Source organism: Drosophila sulfurigaster, chromosome 2R (assembly GCF_023558435.1).
Source record: "Drosophila sulfurigaster albostrigata strain 15112-1811.04 chromosome 2R, ASM2355843v2, whole genome shotgun sequence".
NCBI lineage: Eukaryota > Metazoa > Arthropoda > Insecta > Diptera > Drosophilidae > Drosophila > Drosophila sulfurigaster.
The window spans coordinates 9,875,091-9,897,620 of NC_084882.1; the positions used below are offsets into that span (position 1 = coordinate 9,875,091).

General features: G+C 36.5%; 1 protein-coding gene and 1 long non-coding RNA gene across 2 annotated transcripts; one reads left to right on the forward strand and one right to left on the reverse strand.

Moving 5' to 3' along the window:
- Window positions 1-14,033: 14,033 nt before the first annotated feature.
- On the forward strand, window positions 14,034-15,147 carry LOC133835654 (uncharacterized). The gene is made up of 2 exons (XR_009893622.1): window positions 14,034-14,164; window positions 14,375-15,147. It is a non-coding gene; the product is annotated as an uncharacterized LOC133835654 (long non-coding RNA).
- A 2,130-nt stretch (window positions 15,148-17,277) lies between these two features.
- Window positions 17,278-20,139, reverse strand: LOC133835653 (centrosomal and chromosomal factor). Its single transcript, XM_062265679.1, has one exon. It carries the CDS (start codon window positions 19,121-19,123, stop codon window positions 17,384-17,386), a length of 1,740 nt encoding a protein of 579 aa, XP_062121663.1. The 5' UTR covers window positions 19,124-20,139; the 3' UTR covers window positions 17,278-17,383.
- Window positions 20,140-22,530: the final 2,391 nt, after the last annotated feature.

Genomic DNA, 22,530 nt, shown 5'->3' on the forward strand with positions numbered 1-22,530 from the left:
TATTTTTAATTTGAAAAAGTATTATTATTTTTATTTTTTTCGCTTTTTTGTATTGTTATTCTGCGGCCAAACGAGTTCCTCTAAGTAGGGTCGGTCGGGAGGCCTTTTGAAAGAACGCAAAACAAAAGTTGATTTTTTTTACTTTTGGTTTTTGTGCGTTGTCGTTTGCCGCGATAAAGCAAACAATAAACTTGCCATATAAAGCATTCATAATTTAATTATATAGCCCCTTTTCACCACACACACCAACACATACAAACACACACAGAAAACAAAACAATTCTTTAGAAAATCTCAGCGTTAATTTTGTGTAATAATAAGTTGAATGCCTCCGCATACATTTTCAAAAAAAGTGTAGTTAATTTGAATTCCATTTACGGCCATAGACCAGCTTTGTTGACCAACTCGAAACTGAACCAAGTTATTGTCTATTGAATCACGCCAAACAATGGACCCACCTCATAGACCAACTTGGCTTGACGACTACTTGGAAATGAATGAACGCAGTTCAACTTGGTATCTCTAAACGGAAATTGATGAAAAGAAATCTCTATTAAATTCATTTTATTTCAATATTTATGGTTACAATGAACTTTTACTTTTTAAACACTTTTCTAAAGGGGCTTTAAAAATTTTTTATAATTACTTTTAAAATTATATAATTACCTTGACAATTTGGTGTTTTCATAATGTTTTAAGTTCCCCTCAAATGTAGATTGTTGATTAATTGACTTGAAATAAATGCTTAAATTAATAAGAAAGTCACAGTCGAGTGACTGAGTGACCCATTTTGAATAAAAGCGAAACAGTCCGGTATTATTCGTAAAATATACAACTCTATTATATCGCAAAAATACTAAATTATACCAAAATCTATATTTGGAATATTGATAAAGTACTGCATTCAAAATATACCATATAATACGAAATATACCAGATTGGCAGTCATATAATATATTGTATATTGCAAAATATACCGGATTTTCCCATACAAAAGTTTTTTACTATGGGAAGCGGGTATAAAACTAAATGCATCATATTTAACTTCTTGTATTATATAAAAATATGATAAAAATTCATGTCATAAAATAAATTCTAGAAATGCATTTGAATACTATTCTTCATTTCAAAAAATCGATGAATCATATAAATTAAATTTATTAAATTTTAAAATTATTAAAAAGCAATTTCTTGGAATCAAAAAAACTTATGGGAATGTCGTTGTTAAATTCCAAGAAATGTTGTTTCTTTTTTATAAAAATTTAAAATCATTTAAAAATAACTTTAATTTTCAAATACAAATAATTACTGCTGTATTTGTTGAATAAAAATATAATTTTATTAAAAAGTAAACTTATGGTTATTATTGAATTGAATTTCGCATGAAATGTCATCGCTAAATTAATTTCGACTGTCAACTTAATTGACATTATATGAAATGGAAAAAGTAACTGACAAAATATTTCCATATTTGTACGTTTTTAATTCGTAATACAGTATTCAATTTATGTGTTATCGTTGAATTAATTTCCTGCATCTGTATTAAATGACATTAAATCAAATTAAATGAATGAGTACAAATTTTTAATCTGTTTACAAAGATAGTGTTTTAAATTAAAGAAAGAATCTTTAAATAGCATATCATATATGGAATTTGGAATGGGGAATGGGGAATGTGATCTCAATAATCGTGCTCTTCACACTTAAGCGATATCGAGCGTGGAATGGAATGGAATTTGTTGTGTGTGTGATATTAAAAGTACTTGTAATATCTGTAGAGTCCACAAAATGCGGGCCCATATCACAAGGTGTACCCATATCATTTCCATGAGGGCATTCTTAGTATCATATCGCCGTCACGTCAGCCCCATTCATTGCCTCAGCCCCAATCCCAGCCCCAGCCCCAGTCCCAATTCCATTTCCAGTTCTCCCAACACCACGTGCTTCGGCAATCGCGACCACTTCACGCTTTCAAGATTTCAAAAAAATACAAAAAAAACATGATGATGAAAAAAGAAAAAAAAAATCGAAAAATAAATATTTATAAATTCATTCAGTTGGCATTTATCAAGAGGCTGACATTTGTGCTAATTTCAAAGCTGTGGCACAGCTAATTAGCCGCGTTGTCCCAATTCATTAGATGCCATTAGATGTCTTTGCTCGATGCTCAATGCTCGATGAATGCACTCGAACTTGGGGTGGCATCGACAGAACGTGATTTTTGGTATTGGAAAAGCGTTGGACGTCACAAGATGTTTTTTCCTTTATTATTACTTTATTATCAGCGATCCAAATAGCTAAAATCGTGTACGTCAACAACGGCACAACAAACAAACAGACAACGAACGCATACGTGCGAATTTTTGTTGATTTCGTGAAAGTCACAAACTGGCATTAAAATATTTTTATACACATGACAGCAGCAGCAGCGCTGTCTGCGTTGTTGTAAATAACAAAATAATAAAATTCACCAAATTATATGCGGCTTAAAAGGCCCACAAAAAGGCGAATGGCAGCCGATCGAATCGACCGCACGCCGAATTCGAAAAATTAAGTATCAAAATTGCCTCCAAAAGAAAAAGAGAAACAACAACAACTACAACTACAACAACGAGAGCAACGTTGGCAATCATCGCGTAATATTTGTTCATTGCAAAATCAATTAACAATTTCAGGCAAATTGATATTAACGAGTTCTCGCAATAACCAGAAACTTAAAGCCCCACAAAATGTATCGCAACCTTAGCGATTCCGATTTCAATACAAGTACATAAGTATTCCAATTTCAATTCCCATTCGATTCGATTCGTTTCGTTTCGATTCGATTCGAATCGCAAACTGCAAACACTTGCAACCAAAACATGCACGAGGTGCGTACAAACAGTTGATCGTCGTCTCTCTGGCAATGCCAATTTAGCACTTATTTTAGGTAATTTATTTTATTACATCAATTGGGTCTTAGGCCATTTGCTGCACTTAACGCTGCGAACGTTTAAGTGAGATTGAAGAGCTTGAAAATAAATAAAAGTCCTTTAGAATTCAATTCCATTTGATTTATTTATGTTTTCGAATTTAGTTGCAATGCAGTGAATTGAATGTGAGCAGCAATCGAACTCAATCGACTGTAGCGACCTCATTAATTCTATATTAATTAGTCGAATTAAAATCGTAGAGAAAACGCTGTGTTAATAGGGCGATTATTTAATATTATTTTTATCTGAAAATCAAAGATAAAATTTTCTTTTTAAATTTGCACCGCTTTTTTAGCCAAAAGTCAAAAGAAGATTATTATTGTTTGTTGTTAAGGTCAACAATTATTTAGAATTATAATTTTTGTATGCAAAGTTGCAAAATTTAAAGTTTCTGAAAAATTTCAATAATTCCTTACGTAGTAGTCAGAAGAAAATAAAATAAAAACGTATCGTGTTTTAATTAATTGTTTTCAAATTGCAATCATTTAATACTACTTTTATTTAACATAAATATCTAAAATATAACTTGTAGAAAATAAAACTTAATTTTCAGGAATCCAAAAGCTGTAACCATCTTATCTGTTCGGTTTTAAAGAATCAAATTAAAATTGTAGAGAAATCGTGTTATTAAAACAATTACTTGGTATTATTTTTATCAGAAAATTTGCAGAAATTTCCGCTCTGAAAGATATTTATTCAAGTGTAATTCTGTTTTAATTACTCAAATACTCAAATGTTCAATAATAACGCAAAACACACTGTTGATAATAAATAAGGTAGCAATTGTTTTGGTATTATTTTTAAAAACAGTTTTAAATTTAAAACTTCTGAAAATTTCCATCATTTAAATTTAACCAGAAGAAAATAAAACGCTGTAAACACTTACTCTGCTTTTTTAATATAATTCAAAGTATGTAGAAAACATTTTGTTAGTAAGTCGACAAGTATTTGATATTTTTGAAATTTAGATAACTTTAATATATACACAAAAGTCAATATATAATTTAATATAGAAAATATAAATAAGACATAAAAAATAAGACTGTAATAAAACCATATTCTACGAAAATATTAATCCAAAAAAACTAAAATATACCGAAGTCTGTATTTGGTATTTCGATATTGCACTACATTCAAAATATACCACAGAGTACCAAATATGCTAAATTGTCCAAAGCAATTAAGGCCAGAATGCAGTAAGGGTCTTTTGCCAAACAAAAGTATTTCTTAAAATATATTCTTGATAAATATATGGCAATCGAATTTTTAAATATTTTAAATAATACCTTACGATCATGAGTAAATGTAAGAAATGATCGCGTTAAATAAAGAAATGTCTAGTTCAATAAAGTAACTTTATGATATGATTTTTATAGTTTATTTTTATTGTTGTACAAAGTCCAATGAAGATATTATTAACAGACTTTGAGTCATAATGTAGTAATATCATCGATAAGAATCGCCGCTTCGTCGAGTGATTATATTTCCATTCCCATGCCTAAGCTGAGAAACGTTGTTTCGTGACAGTTGAAATTTAAATATTGAATTGTTTCACCCCACCTCGGGACATACTTACAAAAGCGAGTAGGTTTACATACAATGTATTAAAGTATGTACATATATCACGTATGTGAGCCAAATGCAACTGTAACATATACATTAACCAATACATACATATGACATATATGTGTGTATGTCTGTCTTAATGTAAAGTCAGCACGATTTCTTTACGGTATGTGGAAGCAATCACGCAAATCCATAACCATATCCACAAACAGTGCAACAAATTTGTACAGATTCGAGCGCAAAACGTCAAAGCAAATAATAAAATTGTTAGTGGAGAAAAAAAAAAAGACAAAAATAAAAACGGCAGACAACTGCTGCTTGCTGTTAATAATAGCTAAAATGTTTTTAATTAAGTGCAAATGCCAGATTAACGATTACAAGAAAAACACGTTCCATTAAAAACGCCACAACGATTTGGCTTTCGGATTTGTCCGACAAGTGTAACTTTTGAGTTTAAGTTTCAGTCTCAGTCAGAGTCAGAGTCGCAGTCTCATTGAAAGTCTCACTCTCAGGTCGCATCGTGATTGAGATTGTGATGGTTCCAATTTGGAATCGAGGATCGTGTCGTAATTTGTTGACGCCAAGCAAACTTGATTTGATTATATTCCCCCTATAGTAGAAAATCAAACACACATTGAGAAACTTATAGTTGAGACCCGATTATGTCAAACGAACGAACGCATGCGAGATTAGACACTAAACAGAGGCACAATTTAATTGTTTCATTTGGTAATTCCACATAAGAATATTCGAATATTTTAATGATTTCAATAAAACCATAATCTCAAATCTATTCTCGAAAATACTTCCAAGAAACGCACACACACAATGCAATAATTAATTTTGGAAGGCCGCAGCGCAACAATTGGTAAAAATGATTTTCCTTGAGGCTGCAACAGCAGCTGCTGCTGCTGCTGCTCTTAACTTGGCCAAATGAAAGAAATCTTAATTAACGCATAAACGATTCACGCTTATCTCGTTATGTGGACCATGACTGGCACTGTATCCGTATCTCTATCTGAATCTCTATCTGTATCTATGCCCGTCTAACTTGGCCATCACCTTTTGTAGTCATTAAGCGCCTCAATTTTCATTTTCATCATTTTGTATACACTTACGCAGAAGGTAGTTAGGGTTTCCCACGAAATTTAGCAACTTTATACATAGCTCTATAATAAAAATAGTTTATAATCAAAAAATTAAAATACTCTGTGATAGCTAAGTTCATAAAAACATATTTGCTTAAACTTTACTATGCTATAATCGTTAGACATATATTTTTATACTCTTATACTCTTTTAATTTTTTATCTGTACAACACATAGCTAATTCTTATGCCCAATTATTAATCAAAATTAATTCAATAATATTCAATTACTATTTTCTAATTTATAAAAATAATCTGAGTACATTTCCAACTAATCTGTCCATTTTCTGACTACCAAGAATTTTTTATTATCTCTAGAAATATTAATTAAAGTAATATTAAATTAATAATACTCTATACGACTCCCAAGAAATCCAAAAATGTAAGAAAACTACAATCGAGAAAAGAAAAACTGTGCTGGAAATTTCTTAAAATACACCAAATTTATATACCGCAAAAGTGCTTAAATATACCGAAGGATGTATTTGGTATATTGATAGTGTACTACATTCAAAATATGCCGTACCAATCAGAAATACTATAATTATTATATAACAAAATAGCTACAAAAATACTCTCGTATTTCGATTTTAATAATCTTCCTTCTTCTATATTGCAGATAAAAACTAAAAAATATATATTATATATATATATATATTTATAATCTTCTTCTTTCGATATTTACAATCTTCATTCTTCTTCTATAGAACAATCAGGAATTAAGATAGCAAGAGCATCAAATCATCGGTTTGATTACTTCATTACTTTTCCACATCATAGTTACTATGAATGTGTTTTCTTATTATTTTTTCTCTCTGCCTGCAAGGGGCAAATCGGTGGTTGCTTTTGGTAAGAAGTCATTCATAAATGATTAACGTTGCGATGGTCCCCGATGGCCGAGACGAGACGAGTTGAGACGGGGAAGTCAAGTAACCTTCAGACAGAGCAGACAAGTAATCATCAACTGAGGCGGGCAGTTGGCAGGAGCAATCGCAATGTCAGCTGACGAAGACAGAGGATTTTCCCCATTTCCACTTTATCTGCACGTTTATCAAAATAAAAAAAAATATACAAGGAAAAAAACTTGATGCCAAGTCGTAAAAAAACAAAAGACAAAACAAAAACAAGGCAGCATAACAAATACACATAATACTTGTGCCCACATGGATTTACTTATTTTTTCTGTCCGTATTTTTTTGTTTTTCATATGAGTGCGCGCTTAATTTGATTTCATTTTAGTTGTTGTTGTTGGTGTTTCTTTTTAGATATTTTTACTATGTATTTTTTTGGTATTGTGTGTGAGGCTCTCGGTAATTACGCTGAAAAACTCATTTGACGGCTCGCACTGTCACAATGTGTGTAATAAATCTTTCGATATGTATAATTTGGTGCCGGCGCGGCCAACGCACAGCGGCCAAATCGTTCGAGTATCTCATAGATACGACACCGTCCGTCCGTCTGTCCGTCCGTCCGTCTGTCCGTCCGTCTTTCTGTCTGCCTGGCTGTGCCTGTCTCCGTCCGTAAATGAGTGTGTGTGTGTGTGTGTACTTTGTGTTTAATGTGCCTTTCGGTCGCAACAGGCAACGTCGGAGCAGAACAGCTTAGCTGGGGATTGCTTGCGGATCGGAACTCATCTCATCTCATCTCAGTTTGCCTGTTTTAAGCTGCCCGAGGGCAACAGCTACAGCTACAGCTATTAGCAATGGCTTGACTATGCCTAGCCCTGCAATCATTACTCATCTGGCATTTTTCGGCTGAATGTTGCATGTAGCAGCTCTCTATGATGCTGTGTGCTGTTTGCTGTGTGTTGCATGCCGCATTTCGTTTATTGTCAATGGCGCACAAACAATGGGAAAGCAGCATGCATTGAAACACGTATCTGTGAGATGCAGCCTACTCCGTGGATAGCTGCCAGGGGGGGGCAAGATACTTTTATACCAAGCAAGCACATGTGTAGCTATGTAAGTTTTGTGACACAATTTATTGCTTCCCACACACGCAGACAAAGCGTTAGTCTCAAAATATGACAAGTCATAAATGTCTCACAAATGCTCACTCATTTGCAGCATCTTCGTGTTGTAGATACAAATACAGCTACAGATACAGATACAACTACATCTACGCCTACTTCGAGTGAAGAACGCTACTTTTGTTCTCGTAAAATCAATAAACGAAACCAAACGAAACGAAACGAAATGAAACGAACAAAATTGAATGACATATCGCTCAATAAACATAAATTACAATTTATTAAACCCATGTCATGTTTTTTTATGCTCATTTTCACATTTCAAATTCAATTCGAAATCATTTTAATTTCAATTCACATTCACATTCAAATTCAAATTCAATTCGTTTGTTTACTTCTCTCCAGTTGCCTTCACTCGACTCCCGGCACAACTTGATCTTTGTTTAGTTTCAAATCAAGGCAACTTTCAGCGCCGTAATTTCATTTCATGTTGCCAGCAAATAATCAAACTCAAAGCGTTGCCTAGAAAATGATTTAGGGCAATAGATACAGTCTACACCGATTATAATGAACCTCCATTGTACCTGAGCAATTATAGTTATATGCAAAATAAAACAAAACTTTTATTGAAAATTTAAATAAATAAATGCAAAACTAGTCAAAACCTTAAAAAATTCAATTTAGAAAATATAAAAGATTTCGTATGTAATCACAAAATATATAAAAAAAAATTAAAAATTGTAATTCGAAAATATTGAAAATATTTATTATTAAAAAATATAAACGAAACAAATAAACCCTCTATATAGAAAGAAAATAAAATGAGTAATATGATCTCAAATAAGAATATTTATATAAAACGAGAAAATTTACAAAAATTTTATATTGAACAGAAAAATTCCAATATAATTTAATATTAAGCAACTATTAAATTTTTTCTTATTTCTGTCAATTTAATTATGCAATTTACTTCTTGTTTAAATAGACAAACTGTAAATAAATGAAGAGAGACAAAAATAAATAAAATGTCAATCAAAAATTGCGTTTATAATGTACGATTTTTCTCACCTATAACTTCTTAATGTGTAATTTTAAATAAAAAAAAACAAATAAGACCTCAAAAATAGTTTTTAAAAAAAAATACTTTTAAAATAATTTTAGATATACAAAAATATTTCAATTATTATGAAAAAAATTTTAATGACAAATGAGTAAATAAAAAAATTAAAAAATTCAAATTAAATATTTAGTATATTAGATTATTATAATTATAATTTCGCAAGGACTAATAACAGAATTGTACTTTTCTTAGTATATAAAAATACTAACATCATTCTACATTTTTATACTTTGGCACTTTTCGTCATAGCGAGCACAGACTGCAGCATTATGGAAAATCTCGAGAAATTGAAGAGATTAGCTAGAAAATAAAGAACGAAATGCGAATGATATATGTGAAAAAAGTATTTAGAGTGTTGAGTTCGCTTTCTGATGCTGTTGCTCATTAAAAGACGCGGCAGGCAGCAATTTGAAATATTTTAATTATTTGCATATTCAAATGTTTATGGCATTTGTTGTGCTGCCTGCCGCGTGGGTCGAGGTGGAGGTGGAGGAGGAGAAGGAAGGCATAGAGAAGGGGAAGAAGAAGGAGGGGGAACTTACGTGGGCGTCAGCAGTTTTAAAGCGTTTTTAATTGCCGCCTTAGTTTTGTTAATCGCAGCCAGACCAGCTGACGTCTGCTAGGGGATAAGGGATGTGGGGATAGGGGAATGGGGGGTGTGGGGATGGGGATGGGGGCACAACAACAGCACAACAAGGGAGCGAGACCTTCAGAACTTGCACCATCATTTTAGAAATGAAAACAGAATAATACAGAAATGAGTACAACACGCATTTCGAGTCATGTGGCGTTCAACTTTACTGTTGTTGTTGTTGTTGCTGTGCGGCGATTGTGAAAACACTTCACTTCACAGTGAACAGGAACAGTGAACGGGAATGGGAACGGGAGCGGGAACGGGAACTGAGCTGGAGGAGGCGGAACGGAACGGAACGGCACTGAAAATTGAAGCCCACATACAACGAAACTGCGGACAGCGTCAAGCGTCAAACCATTTGAAACATGAGCCTCGTGAGTGCTGATAATACTCGTGAATGTGTGTATGAGTGCATGCGAGTACACTCACATATGTGCGGGCTGAATTACGACTGAATACCGAATGATTAGGCGAGGTGGAGCGAGGAGAGAGGGGCGAGAGGGGCTTTGTGTGGGATTGACAAGTGGCAGGGCGAGGGGCAGCCGCAGGCTGAACAATGACAAATACGTGAGCTGATATTCCATATCATTATACATCGTCATCACAATCGCAATAATCGTCATCATCATCATCATCATCATCATCGTCATTATAATAGCAGATGAAAGTACACAGGAAAAACGGGTTAATGTCTGATATCTGAATACCCAGAGCTAGTCATTGAAAAAAAAAACACAAAACTACATTTCATTTTTTATTGTTCAAATTAATTGTTTATTAATTTGCATAATTTAAATGTATCTTTCCTTTGTTGTTGTTGTTGTTGTTGTATTATATAATTTGTTTGTCCCATGCATGTTTTGCCCAATAAATTTGTTAATCATACAATAATATTCGCTTCCATACTACAATTAATTAGATCTTTTATACATTAATCATAATAATGTTTTCTTTTTTTTTTCTTTGTTTTGCTTTTTTTTAAATGTTTTTAGGTATTTTCAGTTAGTTTCGCTAGATAATTTACAAGAATTCTCTCAAGTTTGAGGGGCTGCCAGCTAATTAATTATATCATTTCTATATACTAAATATGTATGTGTCATTATGAAAATTCATGTACATAGTTAAGCTTTAAATTAAACACTCCGAAAAAAAAGCTAAATTGAATGCAGAAAAAATGAAATTTTATTTTACAGTTGAGAAAATACAATGCACAATAATCATGAATAAAACTACTATCACATTTAAATAGATGTATGTACAGGCAATACAAATGTATCTGTATCTGTATCTAACTATGCAACACAAATGCCCAAAGCATGGCTAATTCTCTTGAAAAGTAGCGACAGAAAACTCCAAATTAATGATGAATATCACGCAAAGCAAATGTGAAAAATTGTCGCAAATTACCGTTTTCTTTTTCATTCTTTTTCGATTTAACCATTTTGTGTTTGTTGCTTATTTATAAATTTCAATTTTGCATTGCTTCCTTTTGTATTCGACTTTGGCAACATTGCAAACTTCACTTCAAGCTAGCTGTCCCTTTCTTTCTTTCGGTCTGTCTCGCATTCATTTTAACGAAAAGTAAAGTAATAAATTCCAGTTTTCATTTAGCATATTTTCTAGTTTTATTTTTGTATATTAAGGGATTGTTTTTTTTTTATAATCGACAAAAAAAATTTGAAATTAATGCATATTTAAGCATTAATCATTTTCACAGCAGAAATTCATAATAATTATTATTATATATGTATCTATAATGTTGTTTTTGTTTTTTGTTTTGCATATATTTTTTGCACTGAATATGTCTCTTTTTTCTGTTAATTCAGCGCTTAATTGTATATATGGTTTATGTTTCGTAGTCATAAGTACTTAATCGCGTTCTCCCCTCACTCCATCGGCTCCTGCCTTTCGCCCTTTGTCGTGTCATACTCATTTTAGTATATATATATATATTCATATATAATTTGTTGATGGCCTAGTTATAGTATAAGTATAAGGTTTACTCCATGCTTTCTCTATTTACTTTGTTTTATATATATATATATGTATATATGTGTTTTTTTCTTTTTGATCTTGTGTTCTGCGTCTCCTTGTTGTTTTTATTTTCGGTATAGGCGTAGTTGGTATATAGTCTAAATATATATAGTTACTTGCATTATATCGTCGTCTATATAGGTATTAAATTTCATATGGTTTGCTCATCTCTGTTTCTGTTTCTCTTTCTGTTTCTGCAACTACTTTATCTTCTTTTTCTTTTGCGTTTTCTGGCTCTTGTTGTTGTTGTAAGTCACAATATGGTTGGCTAATTTATGGGGTATGGTATCAATTATCATGAATATACGTATGTTAATGTTAGCTATAACTGTTTAGATGTTAGTATGCCTCCGATTCGTGCCACTTAAGTGGTTTTTGATTACCTAACCCACTAATACAAAAAAACAAAAAATGAGGGAAAAAAGTAACACAAAATTTGTATAATTTGCGTGTGGCTTCTCTCCATAAATAAGTATATGTTATGTACTATTATACAGATATATATGTTTCCGTATCTGTATCTGTTTCTGTGGCTTTATCTTTGATTTTAATGCTAAACATCATTTTTGTTTTGGCCGTCATCTGACACATAATTTAGTTTAGTGGTTGTGCTACTTACATATTCGTGTACTTCATACTTCATGCTTCATACTTAAATGTATACTCGTATCGTATATGTGTATCGTATATATGTATGTCTATATACCATGCTCCTCTATATGTATATTGGTATACCCCATGCTGCACTTAGGCAGCTCTAAGCGTTAATGCTTTTTAATTGTTTTTTTTTTTTCATAGTTTTCTTCTTTTTTTCAGCTAACTAGTTTTACACGTTGTCATGTTATATGTTTTTTTTTTGTTTTTGCTTGTTGCCAAGTCTAAAGTTTGTAGTTCAAGTTTTATTCGTAGGCCTTTTTCGAAAGCGTTTTGACCTTCTCGCTCGCTCTTCCCCCAATCCCCCATCCCACTGTCTATCTCTCTCTTTCTCTCTCTGTCTATCGCTCCATCTAAATCTTTTGCAGGCAGTTTAAGTGCTTTGACTTTGTTTGAGCTTTGAGCAATGAGCTTTCAAACTAAGCTGTTAAGTACAATGTTTTTTTTTTGTGTTTGTTTGTGTTGTTGCTCTGAACTTTTTGGGCCAGCCAAAAATGCAGCTCTACATAATTAATTTATTTTCAGGGTTTTTAGTTCAAGCAAAATGTCGCAAGTTGAGGTTAACTTGGGTATTTCGAAATCATATATAGTATGTAAAATGTAGAGGCCATTTACAAAGCGAAGGAATAAAAAATAACGAAGAACCGCTTTCAGCCAGTTCAGCACCCTGTAGTTAAGTGTAGAAATCCAAAAACAAAAAAATGTTGATTTACTCGTTAACTGTGACAAATCCGTTTTGACAATCTCAGCCCTCCAGCTCTGACTCAATTTAGCCATAAAAAAAAAAAAAAAATACGACAAAATTTCTATTTTATAAACAACTATTTACATCATCTTTTGGGCTTGTCTTTCGCATTAATCGTTTTTTTTTATGGTATTTGATATTATTCGTTTATGAATTTATGGTCAAGTTTTCTGTCCTCGCCTGGAAATTCGAAGAGCCCAATTAGCCGTGTTTTAATTATTAATAAATTTTTTTAATTTATTTAAAGCTGCTTCAAATTGTTGAAATTGTTGCTGTTGCTGTTGCTCTTGCTGCTCTCTACATTTCTCCTTGTGCATTCATGCATACAAATTATGTTAATTAGTTACACCAGCTAACAACAAATATGTTTTTTTGGTTTTTTCATTTTGCTTTGTTGTACAATTTAATTAAAGCTTATTAAAACTGTCGCTTGGTAGCACAGAGAGAGCCAAAAATAATAATGAAATTTTATCATTGGCATAAATATTTATTTGATATTTGATAATGCGCTACTTAATTTACGACTTTAATTTCTGGCCCTTCAAAAAGTAACTGTCATTATCGGCACGAAACAAATAAATTATGGGCATTAAAAAAGCGAGAACCATTTTCAGCGAAACGCATAGAAAATATGTATGGAGTATATTTAATATTTAAATGAATTTTTAGCTCGGGCAAATGTTTTAATTAAGTCGCAAATTATGTAGCGCTTGGATTAAGCTGACCCCAAAGCAACCACTTGAAAAAAGTGCAAAAAAAAAGACAAAATGAATGAATGGAACACAAAAGCAAAAAGCAAATATATGTAAACTGGTTGCGACAACAACAATAACAACGTCTGGCAGCTCTCTCGGATCGCATCGCATCCCCAGTCTGTCTGTCTCTGTCTTTGTCTCGCGCATGAACATGAGCTTTATGACCAGCCTCAATGCGAGGCGTCCCTGTGCAATGCTCCACCCCGCCCCTCCGCCAGCTAAAGCTATGTATGGCACCCACACGCCCCTGCCATAATGTTTGTTAGACAGCTTCCGCTGTCGCTGACTGCGTCGACGTCGTCGTCGTGTCTTTGCTTTTCATTTTGCGCTCTACTTCAGTTTTTATCGCATTTTTCTGTTTCTTTTTTTTTGTTTTTGTTCGCATTTAGGCGGCGGCGCTTGGTGTGTCTTTATTTCATTTTTTATTTGGACTTTGTTTAATGCGCTTTGCGTCATTTCATTTTGAACAATTCTCGATTTTTTTTTTTTTTTTTGGTTGCTGTTTGCATTTTCAGCTTAAATTTAAAAATAACTAATCATCTGCGCCTCTCTTTGCCTGCATGTGTGTGTGTGTGTGTGTGTGTAAGTGAGTGTAATTTTGTGTGCAGGCTTTTTGGGTGTATTTGCTTTTTATGCCGCTGCCGCTGCCGTTGCCTTTGCCGTTTTATTTGCATACATTTCGCTGTTGTTGTTGTTTCGCATTTTATGTGTATTTTGCTGGCCCATTATTTAGTTTATTTATCTCTGTTGATGACTTTTAAATGGCACTTGCTCTTAGGCACAGCGCGGAATTGGATTGAACAGCACAAAATGGAGGGGGTCGAAGTGAAATGAATGCCAATCGAAAGGCCAAACACACACATACACACATGCATACATTAGTCAATTAGTGCTGGGCAACGACGAAAATAAATATCGAAAGTTGTCATCGATAAATATGTAGTTTTTGTGTTTTTTTTTTGAGCTGTAACAAAGCGATTGTCGTCGATTCTGATTCAGAGACCCAAAAACTCGTTGAGCTCATTTCTATTTTCGAAAATTAAACTAAAATAAAAAAAAAAAACACAAAAAGAAAACAAGTAGGGGCACTTGAATTTCTTCGAGTGGGGAGCACTTGAAGAGCAAGCAGGACAGCCATTATCTCTCTGAAGATTTCCCTCAGCAATCGAAATGAATCAAGTACAGCTTTTGTCTCAGTCTAGCACCTGTCGAACACACACACACACACGCACGCGTGTGACGACAACGACCTCGCATTGAATGAACATGAATGGGGAGCAAAAACAGCTGACTGTTTTTTTTTTATTTCCACCCCGTTTTGAATTATCAATTGAATACAAACAAAACACTCAGCTTCAGACCTGAGTTGTTTTTATTTTGTAGTAAATTTTAATTACTGCCAATTGTCAGATGTGGCTACAAAATTCTAATCTATGACGGCCACTTAAATACAATCTATTATAATGGCAGATGAATTGAATAAATGAATATTGTATATTTGAATACAGATTGCAATCACTTCAGACTAAACAAGACTTTTGTTATGTGTTGACGCTGCTTTCTAGTTCGAGTATTATATGGACTTGTAACTTTAAACATCCATATATAGTATGTCTATAAACACATATGTAGCTATATAATATGTGATCTAAATAAGCAGCCAGTTCCTGTCGTGGCTCTCGTTTTCTTGACTTGTCTTCTCTCTGGTCTTGACTTGTCTTGGACTCGTTTCAATTTAGGGCAGACCAAAGTGATTCACTTGAAAACTGACTCACACAAATCAAATGGCTAAACGAGTCCACTTTTGGTCAATGGGAAACGGATGTCGTTTTCTACGCTCCACGCCTTTTTTATTATTTTTAATTTTATAATAAACTTTGCGGTTTTCTTCGAACTCTGATAAAGCGATTTAAAATATGCACCCCTATGGGTTTGTTTAATGGTTCCCGGATTTCCCATAGAATTTTGCTCGATTTCCTGGCTCGAGATTAGGGAGTCAATATTAATAGCTCCGCGGGATAAGGTTATGTGAAATACCTAGAAATGCGACCATTATGTGGGCTGCTCATAATCAACGACTTTGACTGCGACCTCCCTTCAACACATACGCACACGCATAAGCACATAATGTGTATGTGTTTGTGTTTTGTAGGTGTGTGCGAGGCAAAGCTGAACTGAAAGTCTTCCATCAATGACAACAATCAATCACAGTGACTTGCGGGTGAAACGAAGCAGGGCGACAAAGCATGCTCGGGTGGGGAGGGGCAACTGACACCAAAAGCGAAGCGAGGCGAGCAAGAAATCAAATTAAAGCAGCACACAAAGTGACAATAACAACAAACAACAGAAAGAGAGAGAGAGAGAGAAAAATAAGCAAAAAGTAAAGTAAGGTAAAGTGTACAAAACAAATACCGACGGCAAATACCGTTACTTTGTTGCTCTCTGTTCTGTGCTGTTCTGTTGTGTGTCGTTTGTTTCTTTTCGTTTCGTTTCGTTTGATCAATTGAAAACACAATTTGCTTAAATTTTTCGTCGCATTTTCTTGGCGCATATGTTTTGCCTCAAATTTGAGATAATTTTTATTTTCAATTTCAATTTGAATAGGATGTTCTTGGCTTTGTAAATGGGACCGTCATTTATTTATCAATAATCGTGTGATTTTTTTCAATATAGCATTTTTTCGGCCTTGTTTTTGTTTTTTTTTGTTTTTGTTGTAGCTGAAGAGATTTTTGCTTGCATTTCATTTTGTTGCTAGTTTTTAGTGAATAAGATAGCATGGATCTGGTTTTTCTTTGTGTAATAATAATAATTAAATAAGCATATGTTTTGTTTTAGTTTTTAGCATTTTTCATTTACTTGTTATTATTGTTTTCATTTGTTGTTTTCTTTTGTTGTTGATGTTGTAGGTTTACACGCATTGTTGTTTGTTGGTTTTGTTGTTGTTGTTTAATTTAAATTAAATTAATTACTAAAATTATTTTATAACAAATATCACTACAATAGTTTGCATTTTTTTGTTGTTTGTTTTGTTGGTTGTTTTCTTTTGTTTTTTCGATTTATGTTTTGTTTTTTTTTTTATCAAATTACTACAAATTACTAAAAGAAAGTGAATTTCAATTATTTTTCATACTTTTTTTTTTGGCAACAATTTTGTTTTTGTTTTGTTTTCTATTCTTTTCGCAGCTAATTTACATTGTAATTTCATTTCGTAATCAAGAAGTAATCAAAAAAAACAGCTCAATAGAGTGGGTCAACAGTTTTGGCGACCGTCGGTTAATGAAAAACAACAACACTTCAATCGCAACGCATAACAATAAAAACACAACTGTGAATTCTTTATCTCTCTTTCTCTTTTCTGAACTTATCACAATTGCAAGTAACGAGAAGTAACGGCACTTTAAGCTCGCCTCACGTACAAAATGCAAGCTCAAAGCACTGAGCTTTTGTCAGCAGACACCATTTTTACATACATATTTTCATTTTTCTTAATTTTATTTAGTTGAGTTGTTGCCTTTATTGTCATGCGCTCGGATTGTTTTTTGTTTTTTTGCTTTTCACACCAGGCAACAAAATTGTCGCCCTTACAACGAAAACGACAAAAAAATAAAGAGAACGTGATAAACTAAAAGAAGACATTTTAAAATGGGTGAGAAGCGTTTTGTTTTTGTTTTCTTTTCTTTCTTTCTTTTTTCTTTCATTGACGTTTACTTGGTAAGCGTCTGTCTCAATTGATGATGCTGCTGCTGCTGCTGATGTTGTTGTTGTTGCCTTTGCTGTTGTTGTTGGATCACACGTTGTAGCAGGAGATTTGCTGCAGTTGCTGGAATGTTGGCGCTGCTGCCGTTGCCGACGTCGCTGCCGCCGCCGCTGAGCCAAAGGGTACAAACGACGCCGGCCCCAAGTTGGCGCCAGCTGCAGCCGCGGCCAGCGACGCCGCTGCCGCCGCCGCTGCTGCGTAGGGATGCATGCGATGCTGAGTGCGCAAATATTGGCGATATTTGCCGCTCAGCTTGTCGGTCGCTGCTGCCGCCTGTGGGGGCGGCGGCGGCAGGCGGTGCATGGGCGTGGCCTCAGGACCGGCCTGATAATTGCTAGGAACTGTTGCCATCGGCGACCGATCGATCAGCAGCGCAGCCGCCGCTGCCGCCGCAGTCGCATCCCAAGGCGCAACGGGGGGTGGGAGGCAGTGCTGCTGTTGCTGCTGCTGTTTGGCGACGGCAGCGCTGCTGGCATAGCTGCTGCTGCCCGAAATTAACGCATCGCGTTTGCCAGCAGCCGCAGCGGCAGCGGCGTTGGCTGAGGAGGTGACGGCGGAGTTGACTGCAGCTGAGCTTTTGGCTGAGTAAAGCGTCGCTGCATGCTGCATGTGTTGCTGCTGGTGTTGTGTGTGTGTGTGAGAGTGCGCATGTGTGTGTCCGTGAGAGTGTATGTGTGAATGTTGTTGCTGCTGCTGCGTCAATTGTTCCCATTGATTCGACGCAGACGTCGCTGCTGCTGAGGTGGCTGAATGGCTTTGGCTTTGACGACTTTGGTTGCGCTGTTGTTGTTGCTGCTGCTGCTGTTGCTGTTGGCGCAGTTGCTGCTGCTGCTGCTGTTGTTGCTGCTGCTGTTGCTGCACTGGATACAACGCCTGCTGCGACATTTGTGACATTTGTTGTTGCTGCTGCTGCTGACGCAGTTGCTGCTGATACGCTGCCTGCCGCTGCTGCTGCTGTTGTTGTTGCTGCTGCTGCTGTTGCTGCTGCTGCATCTGAGTCTTGCGCCTGGCAGCGCTGCTGGGCGCTGCAGCCGCAGAGCTGGAGCCCAAGGCAGCGGCGCTGCTCACCGCGCTGCTGGCGGCACTGCGCGCAGTCGCCGTCGCCTGCATGTTGTTGACGAAGGGGCTGCGGCGCTGCGACTCCATTTTGCGAAAGTAGCAGGGATGAATCATCAGCAGCGGCTCAACGCGCTGCCCGGCGGGCGGCTTTGGCTGATTGGGCAGCTCGTATTCGACGCTGCAGTCGACGTGCAGTGGAATGCTGTAGTCCTTGTTGACTGCGGCAGAGCTGCTGCTGCTGTTGCTGGCGACAGCGACAGCATTGTTGGTGCTGTTGTTGCTGCTGCTGTTGGTGTTGCTGCTGCTCTGCTGTCGCTGATTACTGGCAGCGACGGCGGCAGCCACATGCGTTTGCTGTGCTGCTGCCGCCGCCGCCGCCGCAGCGCCGTGGCTGAGACGTGTGTTGTTGTTGTTGGCGGGTTGATGTTGCTGACGTTGCTGCTGTTGTTGCTGCTGCTGCTGCTGTTGCAGCAACTGTTGCTGATGTGCAGCAACTGCAGCGTGATACATGTGTTGTTGCTGCTGTTGCTGTTGATGATGATGTTGCTGCTGTTGCTGCTGCTGCAACTGTTGTTGTTGCTGCTGCTGCTGCTGTTGTTGTTGCTGCTGCTGCTGCTGTTGCTGCTGCAGAGCTGCCGACATGCTGTGCGAAAGCGAGAGAGAAGACATGGACGACATGTCATAGTTTGCATAGCAAGCAGCCATCGTCATTTTTGACTTTGTTGTTGTTGCTTGCTGATGCTGTTGTTGTTGTTGTTGCGTTTGCTTTTTGCTTTGCTTTTTCGCTTCGCAGTTATGAACTTTGCTTTTGTTGTTTTAGCATTGCATTTTCGTTTTGAGATTTTTGCGTTTGCAACTTTTGTTTTCACTTCACTTTTTTCTTGTATTTTCAATTTGATTTTGAGATATTGGCACTGGTAATCCAAAGAGATAGAGCGAGACAGCTGCAGTTGTGATATCCGTTTGTAGCTGTTGTGTGTGTGTGTGTGTTAGAATTATGTTTGTGTTTGTTGTGTGTGTGTGAGGAACCTTAATCCATATGTTGTTGTTGTTGCTTGTTTTATTTTTCCCGTTTTTCGTCGCACGCGTTTATTAAATTTTACTTTTGCTTGCAGTTCTTTTTAGTTTTTATTGTAATCAGTCTTGGTTTTTATTTTTAGTTGTAATCTATTTTAGCTGCAAGTTGAGTGTTTTTGTTGTATTTTGTTTGTTATTGTTTCAGTCTTTTAATGCAAAATACACGCGTTTACAGTTCTTGCTGTTTTCAATATATTTTGTTTTCTTTTCCGTTTCTTGTTTTGTTTTTAATAGGCAGGGAAATTAGCTCAAAACACGTCCGTTCCCGTTGAGCAGCGCAAGCGAAATGAAACACGACGTTTCGATGTTGTTAATTTTTTGTAATTTTCCGCATTCAGCCAACGCGGAGAGTGAGAGAGCGGAGAGCGACGAGCTGAATTGACGCGCACCGCTGAATTTCCAAGAGAGCGGAAGAGAGCGTGAGAGAGCGCAAATCGAAAGACAGCTGTTTTTGGGCGACGCCAACGTCGACGTCGACAGAACGAGAGCGTCAATGACTTTTTGTTTTGTATTTCTTCGAGTTCTTTGCCTCTCTTTCTATTTTCGTACTACTGCACTTGATGTCTTCACTTTGCTGTCACATATAATTCGATAGTGTCGAATTTATTGTCAATTGCAAATTGCAATATATATTTGTTGTTCAATTTTAAATTTGCTGAGCACACGTCGCGTATTCTTCACTGTTGTCTGCACGCGTCAAGCTCTCTCAAGCGACTGTCTCTCGTTGCTGGCGTGGCCCTTATTCAGGCCAACAGCAGAAGCAGCGACAGAGGCAGCAGCCGTAGCCGTAGCAGCAGCAGCGTTTTACCTGCTGTTTGGCACAGCTGATTTGCCGACTGGGCCGTGACGTCGACGCGTATTCAGCAAACACACACACACAGACGTTGCTATTGTTATCGTTGCTGCAAACGCTTAAGCCAATTGCATTCAGTGAAACACATGCCGCATCACATGGTCGCTCTTTCGCTCTTTCTCTCTCTGGCCTGTGTGTGTGTTTGTAAGTGTTGGTGTCGTTTACAAATTCAGCCATATAATAGCTACGGCGGCCATCTTTACAACTGCCGTTCGTTTTGTTTGTGTACGAGAGAGAGAAAGAGCGACGTCGCGTCGCTGCTGCCTTTTTATTTTGTAATAATATTTCTGCTGCGCTGCTGCTGCTGCTGCTGTTCTCGCTCTCTTTTAAGCGTGTGTGTTAAGTGTTGCCCTGCTTTAATTTTTATGATTTCTTTTATGGCCTCCGCCATCGTCGTTGCTATCGTCTCTGCGCAGTTTCAGCTTTTTATGTGCTGCTTGCTTTGATCATTCATATGCCACCAAATTGTTGTTGGCTTCGCTTTTAATGGCCTCGGCGACAAGCTCTTCAAAATGCACACAGCCATAAAAAAGAAAATACTCGCATATGTGTGAAGTTTATCCTTGTAGCAATTATTGATCAATGTGCAATCAAAATAAAATTTAATTTATTTTTACTTTATATTACTTGTTTTTATTTATTACAATTCTATGCAATAGTTGTAATATTTAATGTGTCATTTAATAATATGTATGTACACACTGTCCACTGTGTTGGCTATCTCCACTCTCTCTCTCCCTGTCTCTCCTTGTGCTCCTTTTGGCTACAAAGGTGCGGCACTAAAATAAAAGCCAAAAAAACAACAACTACAATAACGAGTAAAATAAAATTCAAACTAAGCCACACGGAAACTGCGCAATGAGCACACACAATTTTCAGTGCAAAAGCAGCCAGCAAATAACACTCACACACACACACACATTCACAGCAAAGGAGATTACCCCTCCCCCCATACACATTCTCGGTCTGTCTCGCTCTAACTACAAAACGAACAAAGCATAAGAAGCGTCAACAGCAGCAGAGGCAACAACAGTAACGAGCCAACATTAAACTTAAATGTTGCAGACATTTCTGCACTAAAAACTAAGCAATTTAAGTCAGCGCCTCCCCCCACCCACTCTGCACTCTCCGACCATCCAGCGCTACCATCATCATTGACAACAACAACAACAACAACAAAAGCTTCGTCTGCACATTGTACACGAGACTAACACACTTGTAGAGAGCAGACACACACTCACAGACGCAGAAGACGATTACACACATTGTAATAAATAAGGAAGGTCGTTGCCATAGCAGCAGCAGCAGCCGACGTCGCTGCTTGCTGTTGTTGTCGTTGTTGTTGCTATTGTAATGGTCGCGCTCTACCTTTTGTTGTTAGTGTGTGAGCGTGAGAATTCAGCACTTCAAGTCTAGTTGGCGCTCTCTCGCTTGCGCTGTTGCGCTCGCTCTCTCACTGCTTATTCAGCGTGTCGTTGATAACAAATCAGCTGTTTCACACACACACACACACTCGCACACAAGCAAACACAAATGACGGCAATAATTTACGAGCAGCCGAGTACTATTCGAAATGGGGAGGTGTGTCAGTATCGACAATGTTGTTGTGTTGAGCTTGCATGTTTGTGTGTGTGTGTGTGTGTGTGTGTGTGTGTTTATGTGCGGCCGTCTGGCTGTGAAGTGAAGCTTTGGCTTCGGCGTGCCCATTATATCGTTGTTGTTGTTGTTGTCGAAGCATATGTTTTGTTTGCCGTCGTTGTTGGTGTTGCTGTTGCTGTTTGACTGCCTGCTGCTTGCGTGCTCAGCTTCGAGTCGGCCGCATTACAGTTGATTATGGGGGGATCCAATTTTTAAATTACCAAACTGCTCAAATTAAAGAAATAGGTACGGAACGAACGGCGCACCAAAGAAGAAGAAGAAGAGCAGACCGCATTGTTGTGAGTGAGTGTGGCAGCGAAACAGGAAATTGCCTAAGAAAATAAGCAGCGCGCAAATTGAATCAACAATAATTAGCTGCGGCATGATACAGAAAATCACAAACACACATACATAAGTATTTATCATTATGCGAGCTTTACATTCTATAGAAATACCTTAGGAACCCTCATAATCTATCCCTTTCTTTCACCCGTTTCATCACTCAATTCTAATCTTGCCGTTCCCTCATTAAGACCAGCCCACATTTTTT

What these genes read in the sequence shown, in the direction of transcription:
- LOC133835653 (XM_062265679.1), bottom strand. Translation starts at nt 19,123, where the DNA reads ATGACGATGGCTGCTTGCTATGCAAACTATGACATGTCGTCCATGTCT.